The sequence below is a fragment of the Sorex fumeus genome, unplaced genomic scaffold (assembly GCF_029834395.1).
Source record: "Sorex fumeus unplaced genomic scaffold, SorFum_2.1 ptg000183l, whole genome shotgun sequence".
NCBI lineage: Eukaryota > Metazoa > Chordata > Mammalia > Eulipotyphla > Soricidae > Sorex > Sorex fumeus.
The window spans coordinates 2,455,042-2,478,605 of record NW_026606240.1 but is presented as its reverse complement, the minus strand read 5'-3'; the positions used below and the strand labels follow the sequence as shown (position 1 = coordinate 2,478,605).

Sequence of the window (23,564 nt, the reverse complement as noted above, 5' to 3'; positions counted from 1 at the left end):
TCTAACTCTTGTTCCATATCGTTCCCTGAACCTGCCAGGAGTAAACCTTGAGCACCACTGGGTGTGGCCCCAAGCCCCCCAAAATTAATAAATACATTTGTAAAAAAAAATTTTTAATATTTGAGAAACTCTGAACCACTTTTTTTAGGTATTTTTTTTAATTTATTTTTATTATTTATTTTTAATCATCATGAGATACGGTAACAAAGCTTTCCTGTTTGAGTTTCAGTCATCCAATGATCAGTCACCCAACTGTCCACCAGTGCACATCCTCTACCACCAATGTCCTCAGCATCCCCCATCCTCATAGCCCTCCCCCTGCCTCTATGGCAGACAATCTCCCCTATACTTTCTTTTGTATTGCTTGTTATGAATAGCATAAGATGTCACATGGCTACAAGAGTAGCTGCGTTCTCCTGGAATTCTACAATTTCAGGTAATTAGTGTCTGGAGAAACCTGCAGCAAGCTACTCAGTTTGGAGATTCTTTTGTGTGCCTCTGGATCATAGCTGTTAAGGAGCTTTAGCAGCAGGAGGCAATTTGTGGGCGTGACCTCCAGGATCCCATGGGGAGAGGGGAGAAGAGGATGGGAAGGACTGGCCCATCCCCTATCCCTTGAGGCCTAGAGTTTGTTGTCACTGAACCTGCATATCTACACTTCTCATTGGGTTCTAGAAGTTGGCAGCCATTGGGGGTTTTAGGGGACAGGTGGAAGGATGATGCCTGCCCCCATCTGAGGCACCCCAGTGAATTCGGCCTGACTTAAAAGTCCAGAGGCATCTGCAGCGAGCTGCTCTGCTTGGTTCAGAGATTCTTTTGTGTGTCTCTGGATCGTGGCAGATAGGGACCTTAGTAGTAGCCAGAGGTAGTTTGTGGGCATCACCTCTAGGGTCCCATGGGAACAGGCGATGAGAAGGACTAACCCATCCCCTATCCCTTAAGACCTCGATCTAAACAATTTTTATGTGATTTTCTTCAATTTCTTAAGAAATTTTTCTCTCCTTTGCGTATATTTAAATATTGAAAGCTTTCATTTATTTTATTTTTTTATTTTATTAAATTGTTCACAATGATTATATTCAGTATTCCAACACCAAATCCCATCACCATTGCACCTTTCCACCACTATTATTTCCAATTTTCCCAACCACCACCCAAACCTCCCCTAATAGCAGGCCCTATATAATTTTATATTGCTTGTTATGAATAATTTGCTATAAATGATCAAAGAGATTAGTAGAAAAGTGTCTGAAAGTTGTTGTACTTCACTCTGGAGCCATTAAGACCCTGTATAAGCAATTACTAACATGTTGTTACAGGTTAAACCTTGTGTCTTAATATTTTCTTAATCGAGATTGGTTACCTTTTAGTTTCCATCCCATCCAATATGATATGGTATATCAATGTATATATATATATATATATATATATATATCAATGCCATAGAGTTTGAAATGTTACACTCCAGGAATTCTAAAATTTTGAATGGGGTGATACAGCTGGAGTTAAATTTTTAACTGGATGGTGACTGTGGTACAGAGGCATCTCTGCAGCTTGTTGATCTCTTTCAAGATTTATTTATGAGTCACTGTATCATGGCCAATTAATGAGCTTATATGGCTCCAGAGGCAGTTTATGGGTGTGACAGTCATGCTCCCGGAAGCACAGGGAGATAGGGGGAGATAGCCCATCCCCGACTCTATGAGTGCCTGGAGATTTCGGTCACAAAACCCATATACCTGAGTTTTTCAACAGATTCATTCCTGGATGAGTCTCGGGACCCTGTGGATTCTGGCCATGAGCATGGCGGCATTTGGAGTGTGGAGATTTTCAACTGCCAGGGCTTTGTTTGGGTGGGTGAGCCAATTACCCGCCTCACTTCGGGATGCCCCAATTGAGACTTAGCCTGGCGTGGAGTCTGGAGGCATCTCTGCAGCTTGTTTATCTTTATCAAAAAATTTTAACACATAAAATGTAACTTTTGCAGGTTTTGAAAAGCTTCTTTTCTAACCATGATGAAAGTTTGAGGAAAAATAATAGGATTATATCTTCTGGGCCAATAAATGATAGCAGTCAAAAAGAAACCACAGGTCAAGGTAAGTCTTTCTGCTTAGTTGAACTACTGTTTCATATTATTTTGTTTGCAGGTAATCACACCTGGGAGTATTAGATGTAACAAATCATATTTGACATTGTGGTCAGTGCCAGTGACCAACCCAAGACCTCACACATGCATGGACTGTTCTCTACCAGAGTCACATTCCAAGCTGGGCCTCTGTATCAGTATTTTTAACCAAGCGCTGTTTTCTCCACAGTGAACCCACATGCTATTCAAAAGGGGACCCAGGTGGAAATAACAAAAATAGGGAACTATAGCTTGAGATGAAGGGGCCAACTGGTAGGACAGGACTTCAAGAAAGGAAACAAGGTCAGAAAGGGACACCACGATCAGAAAAGGTTAAGAAACATTGCTCTGTTTTGTCGTTTTTATTTTAGGCACCATGGTTTACAAAACTCTTAATGGTAGGATTTCATGCATAAAGCATTGCAGCATCACACCCACCACCAGAGTGTTCACTTCCCTTCATCATTGTTGCACTATTAATTTATTGAATAAACTTTTTTTTCAAGGAAAGACAGCACTATTCATTGAAAATATTCCATTTATTTTTCCTCTTTTTTTTATTGTAACACATATAAAGTTTTTGCTTCCCCACCCCATCTTAGCAACTTTTCGCCCATTTTCCTTATGTTATATTAGTTCTTTATATGTTTTCATTGGTTTGTCTTTTTTTCCCTGTCCATGAATTTTATATGCTTATAGTGCACATACTGGTGAAACCATCCAGTTCCTGTCTTTTTCCTGTTGGTTTACTGACTTTGCATAACTATTTGATCCCTTTCCACTTTAAAATTTTATCATTTGGGGGCTTTGGGGGAAGTAGATGGTAGAGGGAGTTCAGGGGCCCACACCCGGCTGTACTCGGTGCTTATTTTTGCCTATGCACTCAGTGATCACTCCTGGACCATATGGAATGCTGAGGATCGAACTTGTGATGGCTGTGTGCAAGGCACACGCCCTGTTTGCTATACTATCATTCGGCTCCAAAATTTCATTGTTTCTGTATCTTTATTTTATTGTATAAGTGTACCAGATTTCTTCCAATCACCTATTAATAGTTACTTTGGTTACTTCTATATTTCAACTATTATAATTAGCACTTGAAATTACAAATGGATATAACTTTTGCTTATTTTTGTTTGAGGGCCACATATGGCCTGGTGCTCAAAGGTTCACTCCCCAAGGCTCAAGGGAACCTTATGTTGCTGGGCATTGAACCCTGGACTTCTGGTTGTAAGATATGCACTCCAGCCCTCTGAACCCTGGATGTAACATTTTGTGTTAGTGGTTTTGTGTTCTTCAGATAAGATGCTCAAAAGTGGAATTGCTCAGTCACTTCAGCTTCTTACCTAAACTGCTTAGTGATTTTCACAATGGTTGTACTAGTAAACATGCACATCAACAATGCCAAAAAGTTCCTTTTCTCTATACCCTCTCGAACACCTGTAGTGATAGTTGCTTTGGATGCCAATCTTCCTTTAGGAGTGTGAGGTGGTATCTCATTGTGGTCTTTATTTGCATTTCCCAGGTGATCAGTGAAGATGAGCAATTTTGCATGTGACTACCAAGCATGTCTTTTTTTTTTTTTTGAAAAGTATATATTCAAGTCTTCCTGTTTTTTGAATGGTTTGGTTTTTAACATCTTACATTTATGGTGGGCAGATACCTCCCTCGTTTAGGAGATGATCTTTTCATTGTTTAAATTCTGCTTTACTGTACAAAAGCTGTTGTAGTTCCAATTATTTATCTTTACTTTCTATGGAAGTTGAGTTCCCAAAATCATATCTCACTATGTTATCTTCTATGTGTACTTGATGGCTTGGGATTCTTCTTCAATGTCTTTAATCCTTGTTGGGTTTATTATATATTTTATTAGAGAACAGTCTAGTTTTTGCACACAGCCAACCTGGGTTCAATTCCTCTGCCCCTCTCAAAGAGCCCAGCAAGCTACTGAGAGTATCCCACCCTCACAGCAAAGCCAGGCAAGCTCCCTGTGACCTATTCTATATGACAAAAATAGTAACAAGTCTCACAATGGAGACATTACTGGTACCTGCTCGAGCAAATCCATGAACAACTAAACAATGGGACTACAGTGCTACATAGTTCTGTTTCTTTTCTCCCCACTTTATTTAAACACCATGGTTTACAGAGTTGTTCATGATGATTTGTTACAGGCATTAAGTATTCCAACCCCAATCCCACCACCACTGTGATCTTCCCTCCACTGTTGTCCATATTTTCCCAACCCCCTACTCAAACCTACCCCCATAATAAGCCCAAAACAATTTATTTTATATTGCTTGCTAGTGAATGGCTAATAGAATTATCAAAAAATACTTCAGTAAAAGGCAGGAAGAATTGTTAAATCCTTACTTGCAGATTTAAGATTATGTACAATCAATTTCATGATGGTTTCTACATTGAGGAATACCTAAATAATAATCAAGATATCAAGATTTGGGCCACATTTGTATGTTATGGTACTTAATAAAATAAAAAGATTAGGACCATGAGGTTAAAAAAAAAATGTTGTATCTCACCATGGGGACGTTAAGTCCTTGTCTGAGGGTTTATGTTTACCAAGCTGTTGTTGCTAGTTGCGCCTTCTGTGTTAGTGTTTTTGTTGATAGAGCTTAGTTGACTTCTCCATTACATTCCCATCCAATCTGGTGTGCTCATACTGGGAGGTTAGTATTTAGAGTTTGGAGATGTCACCCCAAGAAACTCCAGAATATTTAACTGGGCTTACATGGCAGAGGTGGTGGAATATGGATGTGACTGCTGAGACTTCCAGAAGTATGGGATGGTGGGGGTGGGGTCACCCACCACTACTCCAAGAAGACCAAGATTTCTCAGCCCATAAAAGTCCCAATGTACCTGAACTTTTCCATAGTTTAGCATCTCTGTGGAGCTCAGTCTTGAGGCACTGGGATCTGGCAGCAGCTGTTGGTGTGTGAGTGCACCTGCTGGGGCTTCAACAGAGCAGAGATTTGGTTCTCCCCTATCCTAAGGTCACCCTGGAGGTCTCAGTTGGGGACTGGTACATCTGAGAAATTTTTCCTGCTAGTTGATCTCCTTCAAGATTCAATTATGAGCCTCTGAAACTGGGCTAAAATGAGCTTATATGACGGCAGTGGTGGAAATGTTTCATAGTTACATTTTCTTCCATATCTGGATTCCTCATACTTGTTTATATTTATCTCTATTTTAAACCTTTTATGTCTGCAGACTGCCACTTGAAAACTATTAGCCTAATCTGTTCAAGACCTACTGCAGATCAAAAAGAAATAACAGATTGCATTGTTTCTGATTTTAAAGTACATCTTGTTTCACCACTGAGTATGATATCAGCTGTGGATTCATACTATGTAGCCTTTATGCTGAGATGTGATATCTTCTAATCCCCATTTTATTGAGAGTTTTTAGTCAAATGGGTGTTGAATCTTGTCAATTCTCTCTAATATTTGTCAGTGTTTTATACATTTTGTCTATCATTGAAATAATGTAATATATATAATATAATGTAACATGGGCTGGAGCAATAGCACAGTGGTAGGGTGTTTGGCTTGTGCGCAGCCGGCCCGGCCGAGCCAGGTTCAATTCCTTTGCCCCTCTCGGAGAGCCCGGCAAGATACTCCTGGTATCTTGGCATGGCAAATCCCAGCAAGCTACCTGTGATGTATCCAATATGCCAAACACAGTAACAACAAGTCTCATGATGGAGACATTACTCGGCACGCTCAAGCAAATCGATAAACAATAGGAGGATAGTGCTAGTGCTAATGTAACTTGTTGAACATCCTTGTGTACCTAGAATAAACTTCATGGTCATAATCTATAATCATATCTTTTTGGTGCACTGTTAAATTATGTTAATATTTACTTGACAATGTTTACCTATTTTTGTGTTCATCAGAGATAATGGTTTAGTCTATAGCTTTCTTTGTCATGTCCTTGTCTGGTTTTAGTATTAGAATGTCAACTTTGTAAAATATATTATTTGCTAATAATTTTAAATCATTTTACTATTTTTATTATGCATTTTATTATATCCTGACTCTGCACTTAAACTTCATTCCTGGTGAACACGGGGGACCCACATGGGGTACTGAGGATTGAACCCAGGTCAGCCACATGCAAAACAAATGCTGTGTCTGCTGTCCTATTACTCCAGTCTCCATAATTTGTTTTTAGAGTTTGAGAGTACAGCAACTTTTTCTCTAAAGGTTTGGAAAGTCACAGGTAAATGGTGCAGGACTTTTGTGTTTTGTTTTGTTTTTCACAAATTCAAATATTTTTTAATAAATCACCATGAGATACAGTTACAGACTTACAAACTTCTGTGACTACGTTTCAGTCATATAATGATCGGGTACCCATTGCTCCACCAGTGCCCATTCCATTCACCATCACTAGTGTTCCCAGTATCCCTCCCCCAAACAGGCTCTCACTCTCACCCCTGCCTGCCCACCTCTGTGGCAGGCACATTCCCTTTAACTTTTCTCTCAGGACTTTTGTGTTTAGAAGAGTTAAAACTGTTTTTCACACTTCATTAATCTTTGCTTATTAATTGCATCTAGTACTTTTCCTATGAGAATTGTCAGCTCATTTCTTCAAAACATTGAATAACAAGAACATTGGCTATAGCATAGATTTCTGTTAACAATGCCACCAATTCCTCATATTTGGATATGGTTTAATTAACACACTTGAGCACCAGCATCAGTATGTTAGCATTGCAGCACTGTCCTCCCGTTGTTCATCAAGTTGTTCATCGAGTTGCTTGAGCGAGCCCAGTAATGTCTTTTGTGAGACTTGTTGTTAAAGTATGTTAAGTCCTAAAAACAAAAAATGTTAAAATATATGTGTTTATACTTCATTATTTTGCGAGAGGTTGAAAGCTACTTTGTGTATAATTTTTAAATCAAAAGAAGCTTGTGTGTGTTAGGTCTACATTGTAAGGAAAAGGAATGGAGGGCTGGAGAGATAGTAACAGGTCCGGTTGCCTTTCTTGTACTGTTTTGATCTCCAGCATCCCAGCTGTTCCTCTGAGCCTGCCAGGAGTAATTCCTAAGTGCACAGGCAGAAATAACCCCTAAGCATCACTGGGTGTGGCCCAGAAACAACAACAACAAAAGGAATAGGAAAGACTCAGCTTTTATTTTTCCAGTGATTATAAAGCAGGTGAAAACCTGTGAGCTAAGTGTCTTATATCATATATATATATCTTATGGACTACACCCAGCGTGCTCGGGAGTCATTCCTGGCTCTGCACTCAGGAATTACTCCTCATGGAGCTCAGGGAACTACCAGATGCTGGGGATCGAACCCAGGTTGACTGCATGAACAGCAAGCACCCTACCCACTTGTACTTTTGCACCGCCCCGTAAAAACTATATTGAATTTCTCATGTGCATTGTCTTACTCTTTATATGCAAATTTGTTTCCAGAAAGTATTTTATCACCAGAATCATGGGAAAGTTTTGGATTGGTTTTTGTTTGTTGTTGTTTTTTTTTAATTGGTTTTTGGGGAGAGTCATATCCAGTAGTGTTCGGGGTCTTTTCCTGTCTCTGAGCTCAGCAGTGACCTCTGGTAATACTTCAGGGAACAGTATACTACCAGGGTTTCAAACCAGGCAAGTCACATGCAAGACAAACACTTTGTTTTTTTTTATTAAATTTATTTATTTTTAATAGTGAGACATCATGAGGTACAGTTGCAGACTTACACATTTTTGTGCTTGGGTTTCAATTATACAATGATCAAACACCCATCCCTCCACCAGTGCGCATTTCCCACCACCACGGATCCCAGTATCCCTCCCACCCCCCAGCCCCCATCCCACCCTGCCTCTGTGGCAGGGCATTTCCCTCTCTTTCCTTTTGAGTGCTGTGGTTTGCAAAAGAGGCATTGAGTGACAATCATGTTTGGTCGATAGTCTGCTTTCAGCATGCTTCTCCCATCCTGGGAGGATCCTCCCAACCCCCTTTATTTGGTGTTCCCTTCTCTTTCTGAGCTCCCTTTTCCCCTAACATGTGTGGTTGGCCTCCAGGTCATTTGTTAGTTTCCTATTTTGTTACTTTATGTTCCCCAGATGAATGCACTCTTTCTAGAGACAAACACTTTAAACCCTATACTCTTTCTGACCTCAGGTTGATTCTTGGGGGCAGGAGTTGGGGCAATACTCTGCATTGCTTAGGGGTCTAACTTGGTGTTCAGGAATTACTCCCAGCAGTGTTCTGAGGACCGTATGTAGTACAGAGCATTTGAACCTGTAAAAGCAAGAGCGTTAGCTTCTGTACTATCTCACCATTCCCCTAGGCTTCATTCTTTGGGCTTTTTTATTTGGGGGTCACACCTGTAGTACTCAGGGATTACTCCTGGCTCTGCATTCAGGTATCACATTTGGTGGGTTTGGGGGATGATTTGGGGATTGAACACAAGTTGGCTATGTGCAAAGCGAGTGCCCTATCCACTGTATTATCTTTCTGGTCCCTGGACTTCATTTTTAATTTTTTTTAAATTTTATAAAGTAGTTCACAATATTTGATTACATTTAATCTTCAAACACCAGTCCTACCACCATTACACCTTCCCACCACCATATTTCAGATGTTTCCATCCCAAACCCCAATCCCTGTCCCAAAGCAGAACCAAACTAATATATTTTGTATTGTTTGTTATGAAAGACCACTGAAAATGCTACCAAAAAAGTATTTTTAGAGGAAAGAGTATGAAGATTGTTGTATATCACCCAGGGACCATTAAGCCTTTCTATAAGAGATCACTAACATGTTGTTAAAGGTTGAGCCTTGTGTACTTTTATATATATGTATGTGTATATATATATATATATATATATATATATATATATCTGTAAAAAAATATATTTCCCAAGATTGGTTGCCTGCTACTTTAAGCCCCATCAAATGTAGTGAGTTACTCTTGGAGTATGGGTAGGGTGTGTCCTGTGAAGTGTCCAGGAATAAGTTCACTCGTGGGTGAGGCTCGGCCCAAGCCTATAGAGAACGGCCGTAAACATGGGGGCAGTTGAGTTCTGGAGGTTTTCAGCTTCCGGGGCTGGGTCCCTTGGGGCTGTGAGGGGTCTCATCCGCCCCCTTCTGCGGTACCCCGAGTGAAACAGCATAGTGTGGAGTCTGGTGGCATGGTTATGGCAAGAGCCTAGACTTCAGTTTTGAAAGTGGTTACAAAAGGAGCAGACTCGGGTTGGTTGGTTGGTTTGAATTTACTGAGTTTAGATAAATAGTTTTAAAACTACATCCCACCATCACCAAAGTGCCCACAACCTTCCACCACTGTCCCTAGATTGGCCTTTCCTCCTTTCTTCCTCTCTCTTCTTTGCTTAGTAATTGATTTTGTATTCATTCCACTGAGACTGGTAGTTTTCAAAAGCTCTTTGGGTAGCTCTGATGATTGCTTCTGATAATTACTAATTTCAGATCATTTGGAGTTTTTGGGCTATAATTTGGGAGTGTGCGAAAGTTTTTTTCACTGCTTATTACGAATAGTCAAGAACTTTTCCTCTTTTTTTGTGGGTCTTGGATATTTTTTCTACCCCAGTGAAATTTCTTTCTCTGTCTCATTGATTCTTGATCTCTTCCCTGGGCTGTGTAACCATCAGGGCCTCTGAGACTGGAAATCTTTTCTTTTCCCATGTAATATATCAAGACCAAGACTCTAATTTTAGGATACGTCTTTTCTGTAGGTCTTTTTTTTTTTTTCTTTTTGTGTTACACCTGGTGATGCACAGGGGTTACTCCTGGCTCTGCTTCAGGGATTACTCCTGGTGGTGCTCAGGAGACCATATGGGATGCTAGAAATCAAACTCGGGTCTGCCTCATGCAAGGAAAAGCTTCTACCCGCTGTGCTATCTCTCCAGGCCCTCTAACTATTTTTAATTGAGAAATTACCATTAAGTCATTATGTTAGCATGAATGCGGATTTTCCTTTGCTGGTGGGTTCTTGAGAATTGTATGGAAAATTTGCGAACAAAAGTCAGAAGATTGAAAGTTAGTTTATTGTACAGAAAAGATAGATGGTTCCAGGTCCCTCCCATACGTCCAGGCCTCTCCTTTACCCATGGCTAATGACTGAGTCTTGTCCCTGACAGTGCCTGGTCCTGTGAACAACTTTCTGTCCTGTGACTCACTGTCTACCCACCTCTTATAAATGATGGCCAGGTCTTGTCCCTGTACTACTAACTATTCCATGTATACTTTCCTCTGTCTCAGGCCACAGGCAAGATCCTTATATTCCATACTGTCACTAGACCTCCCAGCTGTCGTGCACCAGTTTTTGTCATCCAGTCTTGGTTTTCCTACTCACCAGCCATGGCCACGTGTGCATGGGTGAGACTCCTGTACTCAGTACCTTGTCACTACCTTGGCATCTGAGCCCTGCTTGTATCTGAGCTATCCTGTACATCTGAGCCCTGCCTATACCTGCCCATCTAGCCCTGAATGGCTCTGGGTGCATCACCCTGCCTGCTCTGGGGAGAGATGTGTGAATCCAGAGAGAGGGAGAGGGAGAGAGCTGAAGAGCTGAGATGTGGCTGGGGGCTTCCTTTTATCTACTGTCAAATCCCACTTCCGGCCATCCCATTCTACATTCATCCTGTTCTATGGCAGATTTAAAGTGACCTAAGGCTCCACACTTCAGCTCCTGCTATATCAATTAGAATACTGCATTTTTGCTTGTATTTGTGTCTATATCTATACACACACACACACACACACAATGCTATGTCTCTGCTTGTTTTACTATGTGTGTGTACATGCATAAAATTTAACTGTCAGTTTTTAAATCAAATTTTACTGTCAGGTATAGATAAAACCATAAAAATGATTTGGAACATTTTGTGTAAAAATTCTTAGAACATTGTGTAAGTGGTTTGGTGAGTTTTAACTGTGTTGATCTAATAAAGTAAGGCTATTGGGATTGAATTATAAGTAAAGGGTTTTGCATACATTGGAGTCCATAAAGATGGACCCACTAGAAGAATAAGAGAAGTGTGATAACCCCAAAATGAAAAAGTAATTTAAAACTTTTTAAGTAGGATAATCCTCTAAGTGCTGTTATTTGAGATATTCCATTCCTATGTAAAAGGGTGGTATATTATTGAGAATAGTATAAACTGGTCATATTATAAAACATTATTAATATGCTTCTATTTTTAATTTTAACAGAATTGGGGGAAATACTGGATAATTCATCATGGAAAGTAAAAAACCACAAAAGCCAATTTGGAAAATCAGTGCCAAATGCTCTAAAAGATGAAATACATGAAACAGTTTCAGATGTTTCTGAAGAAGATAGCTTTTCATTATATGTCTCAAAGTGCAAAACAAGAAATCTAAGAAAAATAAAAACTGGCAAGAGTAGAAAAAATATTTTCAGTGAAAGTAACATGCATGAGTATGAAGAACCTAAACAACAATTAGAAAAAAATAAGCATTTATTTGTATCCAAAGTGGAACCAAATTACAGTATTCCATTAGATACAAGTGTAATAACTCAGAAACTCTTTGGGAATGGAAGTGATGAAATGTCCAAAGAAGACATATTATCTTCAGACTCTCAAAGAGCTCAGCCAACCGCTACCTCAGGGGTAAATGGTATCCAGATGAAAAAAATACCCACACTGTGTACTTCCTCTTGTGAGCAAAGTAACTCAGCAAAAGACCTCATAGATACAGAAAAAGACTGTACAAGTTTGATTATCTTAGAAAAGCTATTGCCAGAAATTTTAGATACATCAAAAACCGAAAATGTAGTAGATGAGGAAACACTGGTGAATAAGAGAGATGTAAGGCATTGTCTTATATCTCATGAAGACTCCATTCCTATGATAAAGCCAACAGTAGCCAATACCTCTCTTGTAGAGTCTCCACATGAAGGCATCAAGAAGTCTATGTTCAGACTAAGAAAATCTACTGAAGAGACTTTAAGTGAAGTTTGTTCAAATAATATAACTGATCCAAACTTTAAAGAAGAAACCAAAGATTCTGAAAGAGAACTAGAAATAAATGCTATTTGCTTACAGAAAGAAGATTCTTTATGTCCAAATTTAGTTGATAATGGAAGCCAGCCAGCCAGTGTCAGGCATACTTCTGCAGCTTTGAAGAGTGAAGGCTTAATATCCACTTTGAAAAAAAAAAAAAAGAAGTTTATGTATGCTATAAATGAAGAAACAACTTGTCAAGGAGAAAAACTTCTGAAAGACCAAGCATCTCAGCTATCTAACTATTCGACCCAGTTTGAAGCAAACACTTTTGAAGTACCACTTTCAGTTACAAACACTGATTCAGGTACCTCTTTGTGAGAGACAGAGTGAAAATAGTATATATTGTTTTATTTTGTTTTGTTTGACCATACCTAGTAGTGCTCAGGACTTACTCCTGGCTCTGTATACAGGGATCACTTCTGGCGAGCTCGGAGACCAGGTGGGATGCTGGGGGGATTGAACTTGGGTCAGCCATGTGCCAGGCAAGCTCTTTATCCACAGTACTATCACTCCAGAACCCTGTTCCATATAGTTTTATGAATCATGACTTGTTCTCTTTAATGTTACTGCCTTAATCTTTTTTGTGTATGCCATAATTGAACCTCACACATGCAAGGCATGGCCTCTACCACTGAACCACTTTCCTAATCCCTCTTTTATTATTCTTTTTAAACATCTTTCCTTTTGTGTTTTTTTTGTATTTTTCATTTATATGTCTTATATTGAAAATTAGGCAAAGTCTACATTGTTATTAAGACCTTTGGTTTACAAGTATTAAAAGAATTTCATTCAAACGTGGATCAGTTTGCATAATATATTATGGAAAGATAGCGATAGCACAGTGGGTAGGGAGTTTGCCTTACATGCAGCCAACATGTTCGACCCGAGTTCGATTCCTCCGCCCCTCTCAGAGAGCCCGGCAAGCTACTGAGAGTATATCACCTGCACGGCAAAGCCTGGAAAGCTCCCCATGATGTATTCGATATGCCAAACACAGTAACAAGTCTCACAATGTTACTGGGCCCACTCGAGCAAATTGATGAACAACGGGAGGACCGTGACCGTGATATTATGGATAGAAATATATCACTCTTGAGACAAAATGTGATTAACAAGCACCTGAAGCTTGACTACTCCTGTTTTAATTTCAAGTTTTTATTATGTGCAGATTGTACAATTCTGTAAGCTTGTCTTTACTATGTATTTTCTCCAAAGCCAATACAAAATAAGAAAAAGCTCCTTCCTAGCTAAAATGAATGTAAGTCATTCCTAAAAACGTGGGAATATTTTTACAATTTTCTTAAATATTTAGGGATTACTTAAAGTTAATTTGAGTATCAAGTGTTTGTGCATAATGAAACTTTTTTGGTTTTTTGTTTTTTAAGTAAAAAACCCATTTGCCATTTATTTAACTGTATGTTAAAAAGCTGATACTTGGGGCTGGAGTGATAGCACAGTGGGTAGGGAAGTAAAAGGCTGATACTTTTCTCCCTATGAAATTTTAGGACTGATGTTATCTAGGGGATTAATAGGTAGGGGTAGTATACTTTGATTGATTGGTACAGATTACAGAAGATATTTTCTCTTTCTTATTCAAAAATGTAGTATCTTCAAATTTTGTAGAGATCTTTATTTTAAATCTGACACACATTTTGTTTCATAGAATTCTCAATATAGACACAATCTTTTCAATTTAATGGAGCATTTTTAGTGAATGTAAGCGATGCTTTAATTTTATTCTGTCATTTTGTGTTTTCTTCTTTAGGTTTATTGCATTTCTTCTCCAAAAAAATTACTATGGAACCAGCATCTTCCTTAACCAGCTCTTATAGGATGAATCTGAGAGAATGTTCCAGTAATGAAAATAGTTCTTCTAAAAATAAAATACTACCACAAGATCTAGATTATAAAAGACTGCAGCCAAATATTATCACAGAAGCTGCTTATTTTTCAAGCTTGCAGGAACGACATTGTACAGATAATCCAAAAAGCCGTAGAGTTTCAGATATAAAAGAAGACTTCCCTATCCCATATCACCCTGGAGCACCAAATTCAGAAGTGGATTGTAGCTATATTCTCTTTCCATCCCAGGAAAGATTTTTATGTGACCATAGTAATACCAGCATTTTAACTCCTCATCCCAGGGCTATTGCATCAAAACCAACCATGGTTTCTGAAGTGAAAAAGTCAGATAAAATGCTAGAGAAACTGAAATCCAAGAATTGTGAAGCTAGTTTTGAATTAACTGATATTATTCCTATGGAAATGAATCAATTAAGTGTTTTCAGTGAAAATTCTCAAAAAACTGAATTCTTGATGCCTAAAAATGACATAACTTCATCACCTATTGAGATACAAATCAACCAAAATCCAGATTCCACAGTAATCCAAAAATATCGAGAAGAAGCTACTTTAATTTCAAATATAACTGTCAACTCAAACTCTGAAGAACTTTTTCCAGAATATGCAAATAACTTTGTGTATCAGATGACCAATGAAAGGAATATGCCTGCTTTAGAAAAAATTGAAGAGCCGTATGAGGCAGATCTTAGTTGTGTAGAAGAAACTATTCTCAAGAACTGTACTTTGATAGCCTATGCAGACCTGGATGACAAGCAGACTGCCAAAGTATTAATTACAGAAGATTTTGACTCATCTATAGTCCATGACTTTACAGAAAACAGAAATAGTATAAAGCAGCAAGTAAGTAGAACTCTGGGTCAAGATTCAGAGTCAGAGATCTTGAATATAGAGGTGAAATCAAATAGAAATAATGAATATAAAGACAAGCAGACAGTAGCTTCAGCTCCAGTTTTAGATCAAAATCTCGGAAAGGGCTTCAGAACTGCATCTAATAAAGAAATAAAACTCTCTGAACACAACATTAAGAAGAGTAAAATGCTCTTCAAAGATATTGAAGAACAATATCCTACTAGTTTTGCTTGTGCTGAAATTACAAATACTTTATCTTCAGATGTTCAAAAGAAACAAAGCAAACCTCTTGTATTTGATTCACAGTCAAATAACAATGTGTCAAGGTGTGTGCAGAGTAGTGCATTTGCTTCCAGTAGTAAAACTAGTCACAAAATTCCCCCAGTTTTATCTTTAAAGCTATGTCTTAGTTCAAATCATAATTTAACACCTAGCCAAAAGGCAGAAGTTAATGAACTTTCAACTATATTAGAAGAATCGGGAAGTCAATTTGAATTTACACAGTTTAGAGATCCAAATCACATAGAACAAAATTATCCATTAGAAACATCTGAAAACAACATGACTCTTTTGAGTACCACTTGTGAGGAACTTAAAGATAGTCATCATGATGCATTTGATTCCCCATCTACCAGTCAGGTATATAGCAAAAAATATAAAGACGTATTTGGAGATCAGCAAAATTTTGCTCACCTGTTGAAAACCAGCTGCACCAAAAGTGCTTCTGGCTATTTAGCAGAGAAAGAAGTGGAGTTTAAAGGCTTTTATTCAGCACTTGGCACAAAATTGACTGTTTCTCATAAGGCATTGCAAAAAGCTATGAAACTGTTCAGTGGTATTGAGAAGGTTAGTGAGGAAACATCTGAAGAACTAGATTCAGAAAGTTTGTTTTCAAGTAAATATGGTTCTATTAGGACAGAAAATTATACAAATGATAAAAACATAAATACGGAAAACAAGTGCCAGCTAATACAAAAAAATGTTGAAATGACTTCTGAAATTTTTGTTGAAGAAAATACTAAGGATTACAAAAGAAAGAAAGAAAATGAAGATAAATGTATAGGTGCCAGCATAAATATCTGTAGCATAGGAAAATCTCTTTGCAGTAACACAAGTAAAAATAAGACGGATAGCAATAAAAATGACTTTCCATGTAATGATCAGCACAAATGCCTAAAGTTATCAGGCTCGTGTATGAAGGAGGGAAGTATTCAAATTAAAGAAGGTTTATCAGATTTAACTTGTTTGGAAGTTGTGAAAACTGAAAAGCTATTTCATAATATTTCGAGTAAAGAACAGCAAACTACAAAGAAAATGGGACCAAATACCAAAGATTTTTATAATTGTGATGTATATTTTCAGACTGCAAGTGGGAAAAATATCAGAGTCTCCAAAGAGTCATTAAATAAAGTTGTAAATTTCTTTGATGAAAAATGTACAGAAGAGGAATTGGGTAACTTACCAGGCTCCTTGAATTATAATTTGTTTTCAACCATAAATATGGAAAAAATAAGCATTTCAAGTCATGAGGAAACAGCTAAAATTGAGGGCAAGATATTGAAAGAAACAGAGCCAGTTGATACTAAAAATCAGCTGACTCTACAGGAACAAGCAAAATGTGAAACTGAAAAGAACAAAGAGCCTTTCGTATTAGGTTTCCATACAGCTAGTGGGAAAAAAGTAAAAGTAGCCAAAGAGTCTCTAAACAAAGTAAAAAATCTTTTTGATGAGGAAAAGCAATGTATTAATGAAATCATTAATACTGACCATGGAGGATTAAGGACACTAGAGGATAGAGAAGAATGTAAAGAAGAGCCTGAAGTCACTTGTGAAACAACTGAGATAATTGTCCCAGAGTGTGAAGAAAGAGAGAAATCTCCCAAGGAGAAAAGACTTATTCCTAATGAGACTGCCCAGACTGCCTTGCTACCTGTTTTTTTAAGTGATAGTTTACACATGCAAACAGAAAATCTCAAAATATCAAATAGCATTTCTCTGAAAGTTAAAGCACATGAAGATACAGAGAAGCAACGAACAGAAGTTCCTATAATCTGTTCTACAAACCAGTCCACTTGTTCAGTCACTGAAAATTCATCTGTAGCATTTTACACAGGACATGGTAGAAAAATTTCTGTAAGTCAGTCTTCATTATTCGAAGCAAAAAAATTCCTTGGAGAAGGAAAACTGGATGATCAACCAGAAGAAATAGATGCTGCTGTATGTTTAAATGAATACCCTCAGGATAATGTAGGAAATCCTTTGAGTGAAAACAGTTCAGGCTGTACGTTAACTGGCAAACGTCATCTCTCAGGAAAAAAAGATTCAGCTTGCTTAAGTAAGAGAAGCATGTCTAATAGCAATTTGTATCATTCTGAGTCTTCTCACTCTAATGAAGTATATAGTAAATCAGAATTGCTCTCAAAATATAAAGTTGATAATTCTGACATTGAGCCAGTTTTGAAGGATGCCAAAGATGAGAAAAACACCAGTTTTCCTGAAGTAATTTCCACTTTAAGAGAAGCAAAAATATATCCACAAACTGTAAATGGAGACATTTCTGTTAAAAAACTGAGTAGCTGTTCCCCATGCAAAACTAAAGATGCAGCCAATAAGTTGGCCATTTCTGATCATTTTGAGACAGAGCCACCTTCAGCAAATGGTAAAAAAAACTTTGTTTCACATGACACAGAAGAAATCAGAGAGAGATTGGTAGACAGCTACAGTAAGGTAATTAAACAAAACTCAGCAAGTACATCAGGCACTTGCCAAACAAAAATTGTTGTAGGGTGTCATAAAGTATTGGATGACTTAGAAGATACTCTTTTTTCCAAGTCTTTGGATGAAGATTCTAATATGCATTCACATAAAGTTTTCACAGACAATCAAAATGAACAAACTTTACAACATAATCAAAATAAGTCTGAATTAGAGAAAGTTTCTGAAACGTCACCTTGTCAGTTGAATTGGAAAACTTCTGATAGATGTAAACTTAACGTGGGAAATTGTTCCTCATCAGTCTCTTTTACAAATGCTTGTGGAATTTTTAGCACAGCAAGTGGAAAAGCTGTACAAGTATCAGATGCTTCTTTGCAAAAGGCAAGACAAATGTTTTCGAAGGTAGAAGATAATGCTGACCAGCCTTTTTCTGAAGCATTTAAAAATAATAGAGAACATTCAGACAAGTACACAAAAGAAAAAAATTCTGTAATACATAGCACTTCAAAATCACTGCCTACTTTGTCTGGTTTTAGTACAGCAAGTGGAAAAAAAGTTTCCGTTTCTAAAAGTGCCTTACACAAAGTTAAGGGAATGTTAGAGGAAATTGATTCAGTCAGAACTGAATGTGGTCTTCATTCGCCTCCATCTAGACCGGATGCACCAGAAATACTTCCTTTTTCATATGTTGATAAGAGTACCCCAGAAGAGTTGGTAAACACCAAAATGGACAGTACCTCTAGTAACAAATTTAAGCACTCAGATAAGTACAGTATTGAAAATGATTCATCAGAAAATAGTCACCTTACTACAGTTTTACCATCTCTCTCAGAGTTTAAGCAAGACAAACAGCAGGTGATCTTAGAAATCAAAGCATCAGTTGTTGGAAACGTTCATTGTCTGGGAGAAAAAGTTATATTTGAAAGCACAGAAAGAAAAATTGATAAAACTGAAACTTTTCCTAATCTTCCTGTGAAAACAATTACAGAGTTGCACTCTACCTGTTCTGAAGATCCAGGAAACTGTTTAGAAACCGAAGCAGTGGCAATTGCTGAAGCTTTCATGAAAGATGGTGAGCTGACAGATTCTGAACTGCTAAATCATGCCAAACATGAGGAAACCATTTCATTGAGTTCAAGCATTGGAAAAAGAAGAGGAGATTCGTCTGTCTCAGTGGGTGAGTATAATTTTTTTCTTCTGGCTTGCCAGTTGCTTAAACTTAGCTAATAAATTTGTAATCTGTAATAGATTTCTGTCCTAACCTATTATGATTAGAATATTAGAAACTTAATCTATTTTTCAGGCTTTATGTGTAGCCCAGGAGAATGTGATCTAATATATCTCCTTAAAAGAAGTAAGTTTTGAGGTTCTTGTATATTTTTAATTTTTTTAATATCGCTCAAGAAAATCAATGAACAATGGGAGGACAGTGACAGCTGACAAATTACTGTTAAAAGTTTGACATTTCTCTAGAAATGTTGACACTTTCATACTGTGATAGATTGGCTAATACATATCTCTATATATCTCTACATACATGCTTGTACAAAGCAAAGATTCCAACTCTGGCTTTCATGAACTGTAAAGTTTCCAGTTATACTGCTTGGGTTTCTCTGAGCTTTGATTTCCTTTTCTATAAAACGTTAACACTTCTTAAAGAACAATTGCAGGGATTAAATAGAACAGCATTTATGTACTCCCAGGCCTTGCAGCATGACTGGGTATCATGGTTACCCCTAAGGCCCCCTGAGAGCTGCTTGGAATCTCCTCCCAATCTTTAACACCCCACCCTCCAAAAAAAGGAAACAAAACTAAAATAAGGAGCCAAAGATAAAGCTCAAGAGGGTAAGTGCATGTTTTGTGTGTGGGAAACCTAGGTTCAATTCCCAGCTTCTCAGGGATCCTGAGCACAGAGCCAGGAGTGTCCCTTGTGTATCACGTATCACTGTCATTCCATTGTTCATCAGTTTATTCAAGCGGGCACCAATAACGTATCCATTCGTCCCAGCCCTGAGATTTTAGCAGCCTCTCCTTATTCGTCTTTCCCAATGCTGCCGTATTGGAGGCTCTTTCAAGGTCAGGGGAATGAGACCCGTTATTGTTACTGTTTTTGGTATATTGAATATGCCATGGGTAGCTTGCTGGGCTCTCCAAAATATATATATATATGTATATACATATATATACATATATATACACATTTCCCTCTATGATTTGTTGCCCCTTGTGTATAGCCTACCAAAAATAAAATAAATGAAATTAAATAGCACATATGTCATATAGCACAGATCTTAATATATAATAGGCATAATATTAAATGGAACATGCAGTAAATGCTGACCTTATTTTTATTTATTTTATTTATTTTTTAATTGCAAGGGGTTGGGGGGGGGGGGGTTGGACCACACCCAGCAGTGTTCATGGCTTACTCTTGGTTCTGCTCTCAGGGATCACTCCTGGCAGGCCCAAGGGACCATATGGGGTGCTGGGGATCAAACAAAGGGCTGCATGCTAGGCAAGCGCCCTACCCCATATACTATCACTTCAACCTCTGGCTTTATTTTTTAACCTAGAAAAGTTTAACTTGGGGCTGGAGCAATAGCACAGAAGGTAGGGCGTTTGCCTTGCACGCAGCCAACCTAGGTTCGATTCCCAGCATCCCATATGGTCCCCTGAGCACCTCCAGGAGTAATTCATGAGTGCATGAACCAGGAGTAACTCCTGTGCATAACCGGGTGTGACCCAAAAAGCAAAAAAAAAAAAAAGAAAGAAAAGTTTAACTTATTTTTAAATATATATATGACAACTGAACTCAGCTATTAGGTTAGTTGGATGTGTGGTTTGTTTTTATTTCCATGTCAATGAGTAGGAATCTTTTGGGGGGAACAGGGGTGGAGGGTCAGGAGTTGGTTGCTGATTTTTCCCACGGGGTGTTCAGGAGGCCCACGGCCATTCCTGGTGATACTTGGCCAACTTGACTAACAGTTCAGTGGTAGGGCCTGAAAATGTGTTGCTTAAGCCCTGTGGTGCTGGGGACTATTCAGGCTACCTCAGCAGTGCTTGGGGCCCTCCAGGAGTATAAAGGACAGTGCTTGGAAGATTGTGTCTCTGTTTCCACATGTCCTTTCAGTAAGGCTTAAGTCTATAATTTGAATTGTTGGATTAATCATACTCTCAACCTTTGTTAAATTTTTTAATGAGAAGCATTTTACTCATTTTACTCATATTTTAATGACTTGGTAGTTGAACTTTTTTCTGTTAATATAATTCAAGGATTTATACATTCAATTCTCAAATTTAATGCAAAAAAGTTTATTTGGAGAAATGTGTCTTTATTGATAGCAAACCCATAGTCACATAGTGAACCAGTTTATTTTAAAGTAGCTTATTTGTGTTATCTGGTGATAATGCTTTATGCCTAAACTGTATCATACATTGATATTTTTAATGGTTGAAATTTATAGCAATTATGGGGCCGGAAAGATGGTAGGGTGCTTGCTTTGCACAGGGCTGGGCTGGGTTTGATCCAGGCACCCCATATGCCTATCAGGAGTAAGCCCTGAGTAACGCCAAGTGTGGCCCAACCCCCCCCAAAATTAAAAAATAATAATAGCAATTAAATATATTTGATGTTCTCTTAAAATAGAATAGTTGCTATTTAGTCTTTTGTTTGCTTAAGACATTTTAAAATGGGCTGTAGGTATATGAATATACATAGCAATACAAATATGTATGTACAATATATAAATATATGTATGATGTATTTCTAGCTATATAGCCAGAGAGATAGTACTGGGCTTAAAGCACTTTCCTTGCACTTGCCCAGAACTGCTGGTTCAATTCCTGGCAACACATATCACCCTCAAGTACTGCCAGGAATGATCCTTGAGCACCACCAGGTATAGCCCCCAAACCCAAATTTATGTGTGTACACATATATATTTAAATCACCTACTCAATTGTATATATTTATAGGATTTCCAAAAATAAAAGTTATTTACATTAAAAACATGTATGGAAATTTCTTTTTAGGAGAACCTCCAATCAAAAGAAACTTGTTAAATGAATTTGACAGGGTAATGGAAAAGCAAGAAAAATCCTTAAAGGCTTTAAAAAGCACTCCAGAGGGTAAAATTTACTTCATATTATCTTTTTCCCTTTATATGCATTATACATAATGTTCTTAAAGTTATTTATAAGGTTCTTTGGGGTGTAATCAAAATTGGGCATGTGTTATCTGCATTTTTTTAATACTTTTTTATACTTTTTTTTCAACTTTGGTTTTCACTTATATTTTGCCTTATTCCGTGAGCTTGTATACCATAATACTAACATGACCCTATGCTTTGCTGTTGTTCGGTACCAGTGCAGTAGTCAGCTGGCAAAACGCTTGCCTTGCACATGGCCAACCAGGGTTTGATTCCTGAGCACAGAGCCAGGAGTAAGCCCTGGGCACTGCCAGGTGTTACCCAAAAAGAAAAAAAAAAAAGTTTAGCTGTTTTTGGGAAATATGAAATGCTTCTAAAGACAAAAACTTTTTTTTTTTTTTTAAGAACTGTAAGAGTTAAGAGTTAATAAGAACTTAAAGGCCAGGTTCTGGATTGCAGTCAGACTTTTGACTCCTACATGCCACCAAGATTATTTTTTCTTAGGTGTCATCTTTATGTTCACAAATTTAATCAGGTATTTGTGTCCTCATTTGATTCATCTTTCAGCCACATTTGACATTGATGACCATTTTTCTGAGACCACTACATTCTCTTGTTTCTCCTCCTACATTGCCACTCCTTCTTAACTATCAATTTTCTTCCTTTTTTGTGAGGGGATCTTAGGAGTCACTCATAATTCTATCCATAGGTTATTTCTCCGCCTAAACCTCAGAGACTGTGAAATTATCTGCAGTCTGTTTTGGAACTTCAGGTATATTTGCTAACAAGCATCTTACTCTTTCCTCTCTTCTCCTCATCCAAACTACTATAGATTAAACTTCATTGCCCTACTTTTGCCTTTGCCCCACCTCCAGGAAACTCCAACCAGTATCATTCTTCTGATTCAAAGACCAAAGAGCAACTGGTATCATTCTTCCAGTTCAAAAGTCAGATTATTTCCCTTGGTTGCTTCTACCTCATTAGGACTAAAATTCTTAAGTTCTTTTGTTTTCCTTTTGCTTGGGGGTTGTTGCTTGGTTTTTGTGGGGCGAGGGGGATGGGGGAGGCACACTTGGCATTGCTCAGGATTTACTCCTGGCTCTGTGTTTAGGGGTCACTTCTTGCTCTGTGCTGAGGGTTTACTCCTGGCTCTGCTCAAGGGTCACTCCTGGCTCTATGCTCAGGGGTCACTCCTGACTGGACTTGGATACTATATGTATATGAGATTGAACACCCAGATAAGCCATGTGCAAGACAAGTTCCATACTGTATTAATATTCCAGCCCTAAAGTCTTAAATTTTTATCATGAAATACTTAGAAATAAATGTACTTTTGGTCACTGTATGTTTGACACCTGATTTTGAGTAGGAGATGTTGAGATAAGGATACATGTATTTAACTATGCTGTAGAGTCTTCGTTCTAAAATATGTAAACTCCATGAAAGCAAAATTACTTAGAAAAAAAAATTTTTTTTCTTTTTGGGTCACATCTGGCAATGCACAGGGGCTACTCCTGGCTTATGCACTCAGGAATTACTCCTAGCAATGCTCAGGAGACCTTTTAAATAAGGATTTGAAAATCATCTTAAAACAGTGGTTTGAATGTCATTTTTTGTTTTTTTCCTTTATCCTAACTTAGTAGTTCTTAAAATCTTAATATACACAAAAACTCTAAAATCTATTTGTAGTTAAAACTATGATTACTATTCTTTTAAGAAGTAATTTCTAGGGTCATTTTTACCATGTTTAATTGTTACTTGATAACTATCTTTGGGAATCCATTTAACATGTGACTCATTTCTAGTAGTGAAAGAACAAACAATAGTGCCTAGGGGTGT

The 23,564-nt window shown here is 37.8% G+C and overlaps 1 protein-coding gene across 1 annotated transcript in view; it reads left to right on the top strand.

The window, feature by feature from the left end:
- BRCA2 (BRCA2 DNA repair associated) overlaps nucleotides 1–23,564 on the top strand; it is a 71,104-nt gene that overhangs the window by 13,038 nt on the left and 34,502 nt on the right. Inside the window, 4 exon segments of the mRNA XM_056107939.1 lie at nucleotides 1,988–2,096; nucleotides 11,333–12,454; nucleotides 13,916–18,754; nucleotides 21,610–21,705. Coding sequence (XP_055963914.1) covers nucleotides 1,988–2,096; nucleotides 11,333–12,454; nucleotides 13,916–18,754; nucleotides 21,610–21,705 — 6,166 coding nt within the window.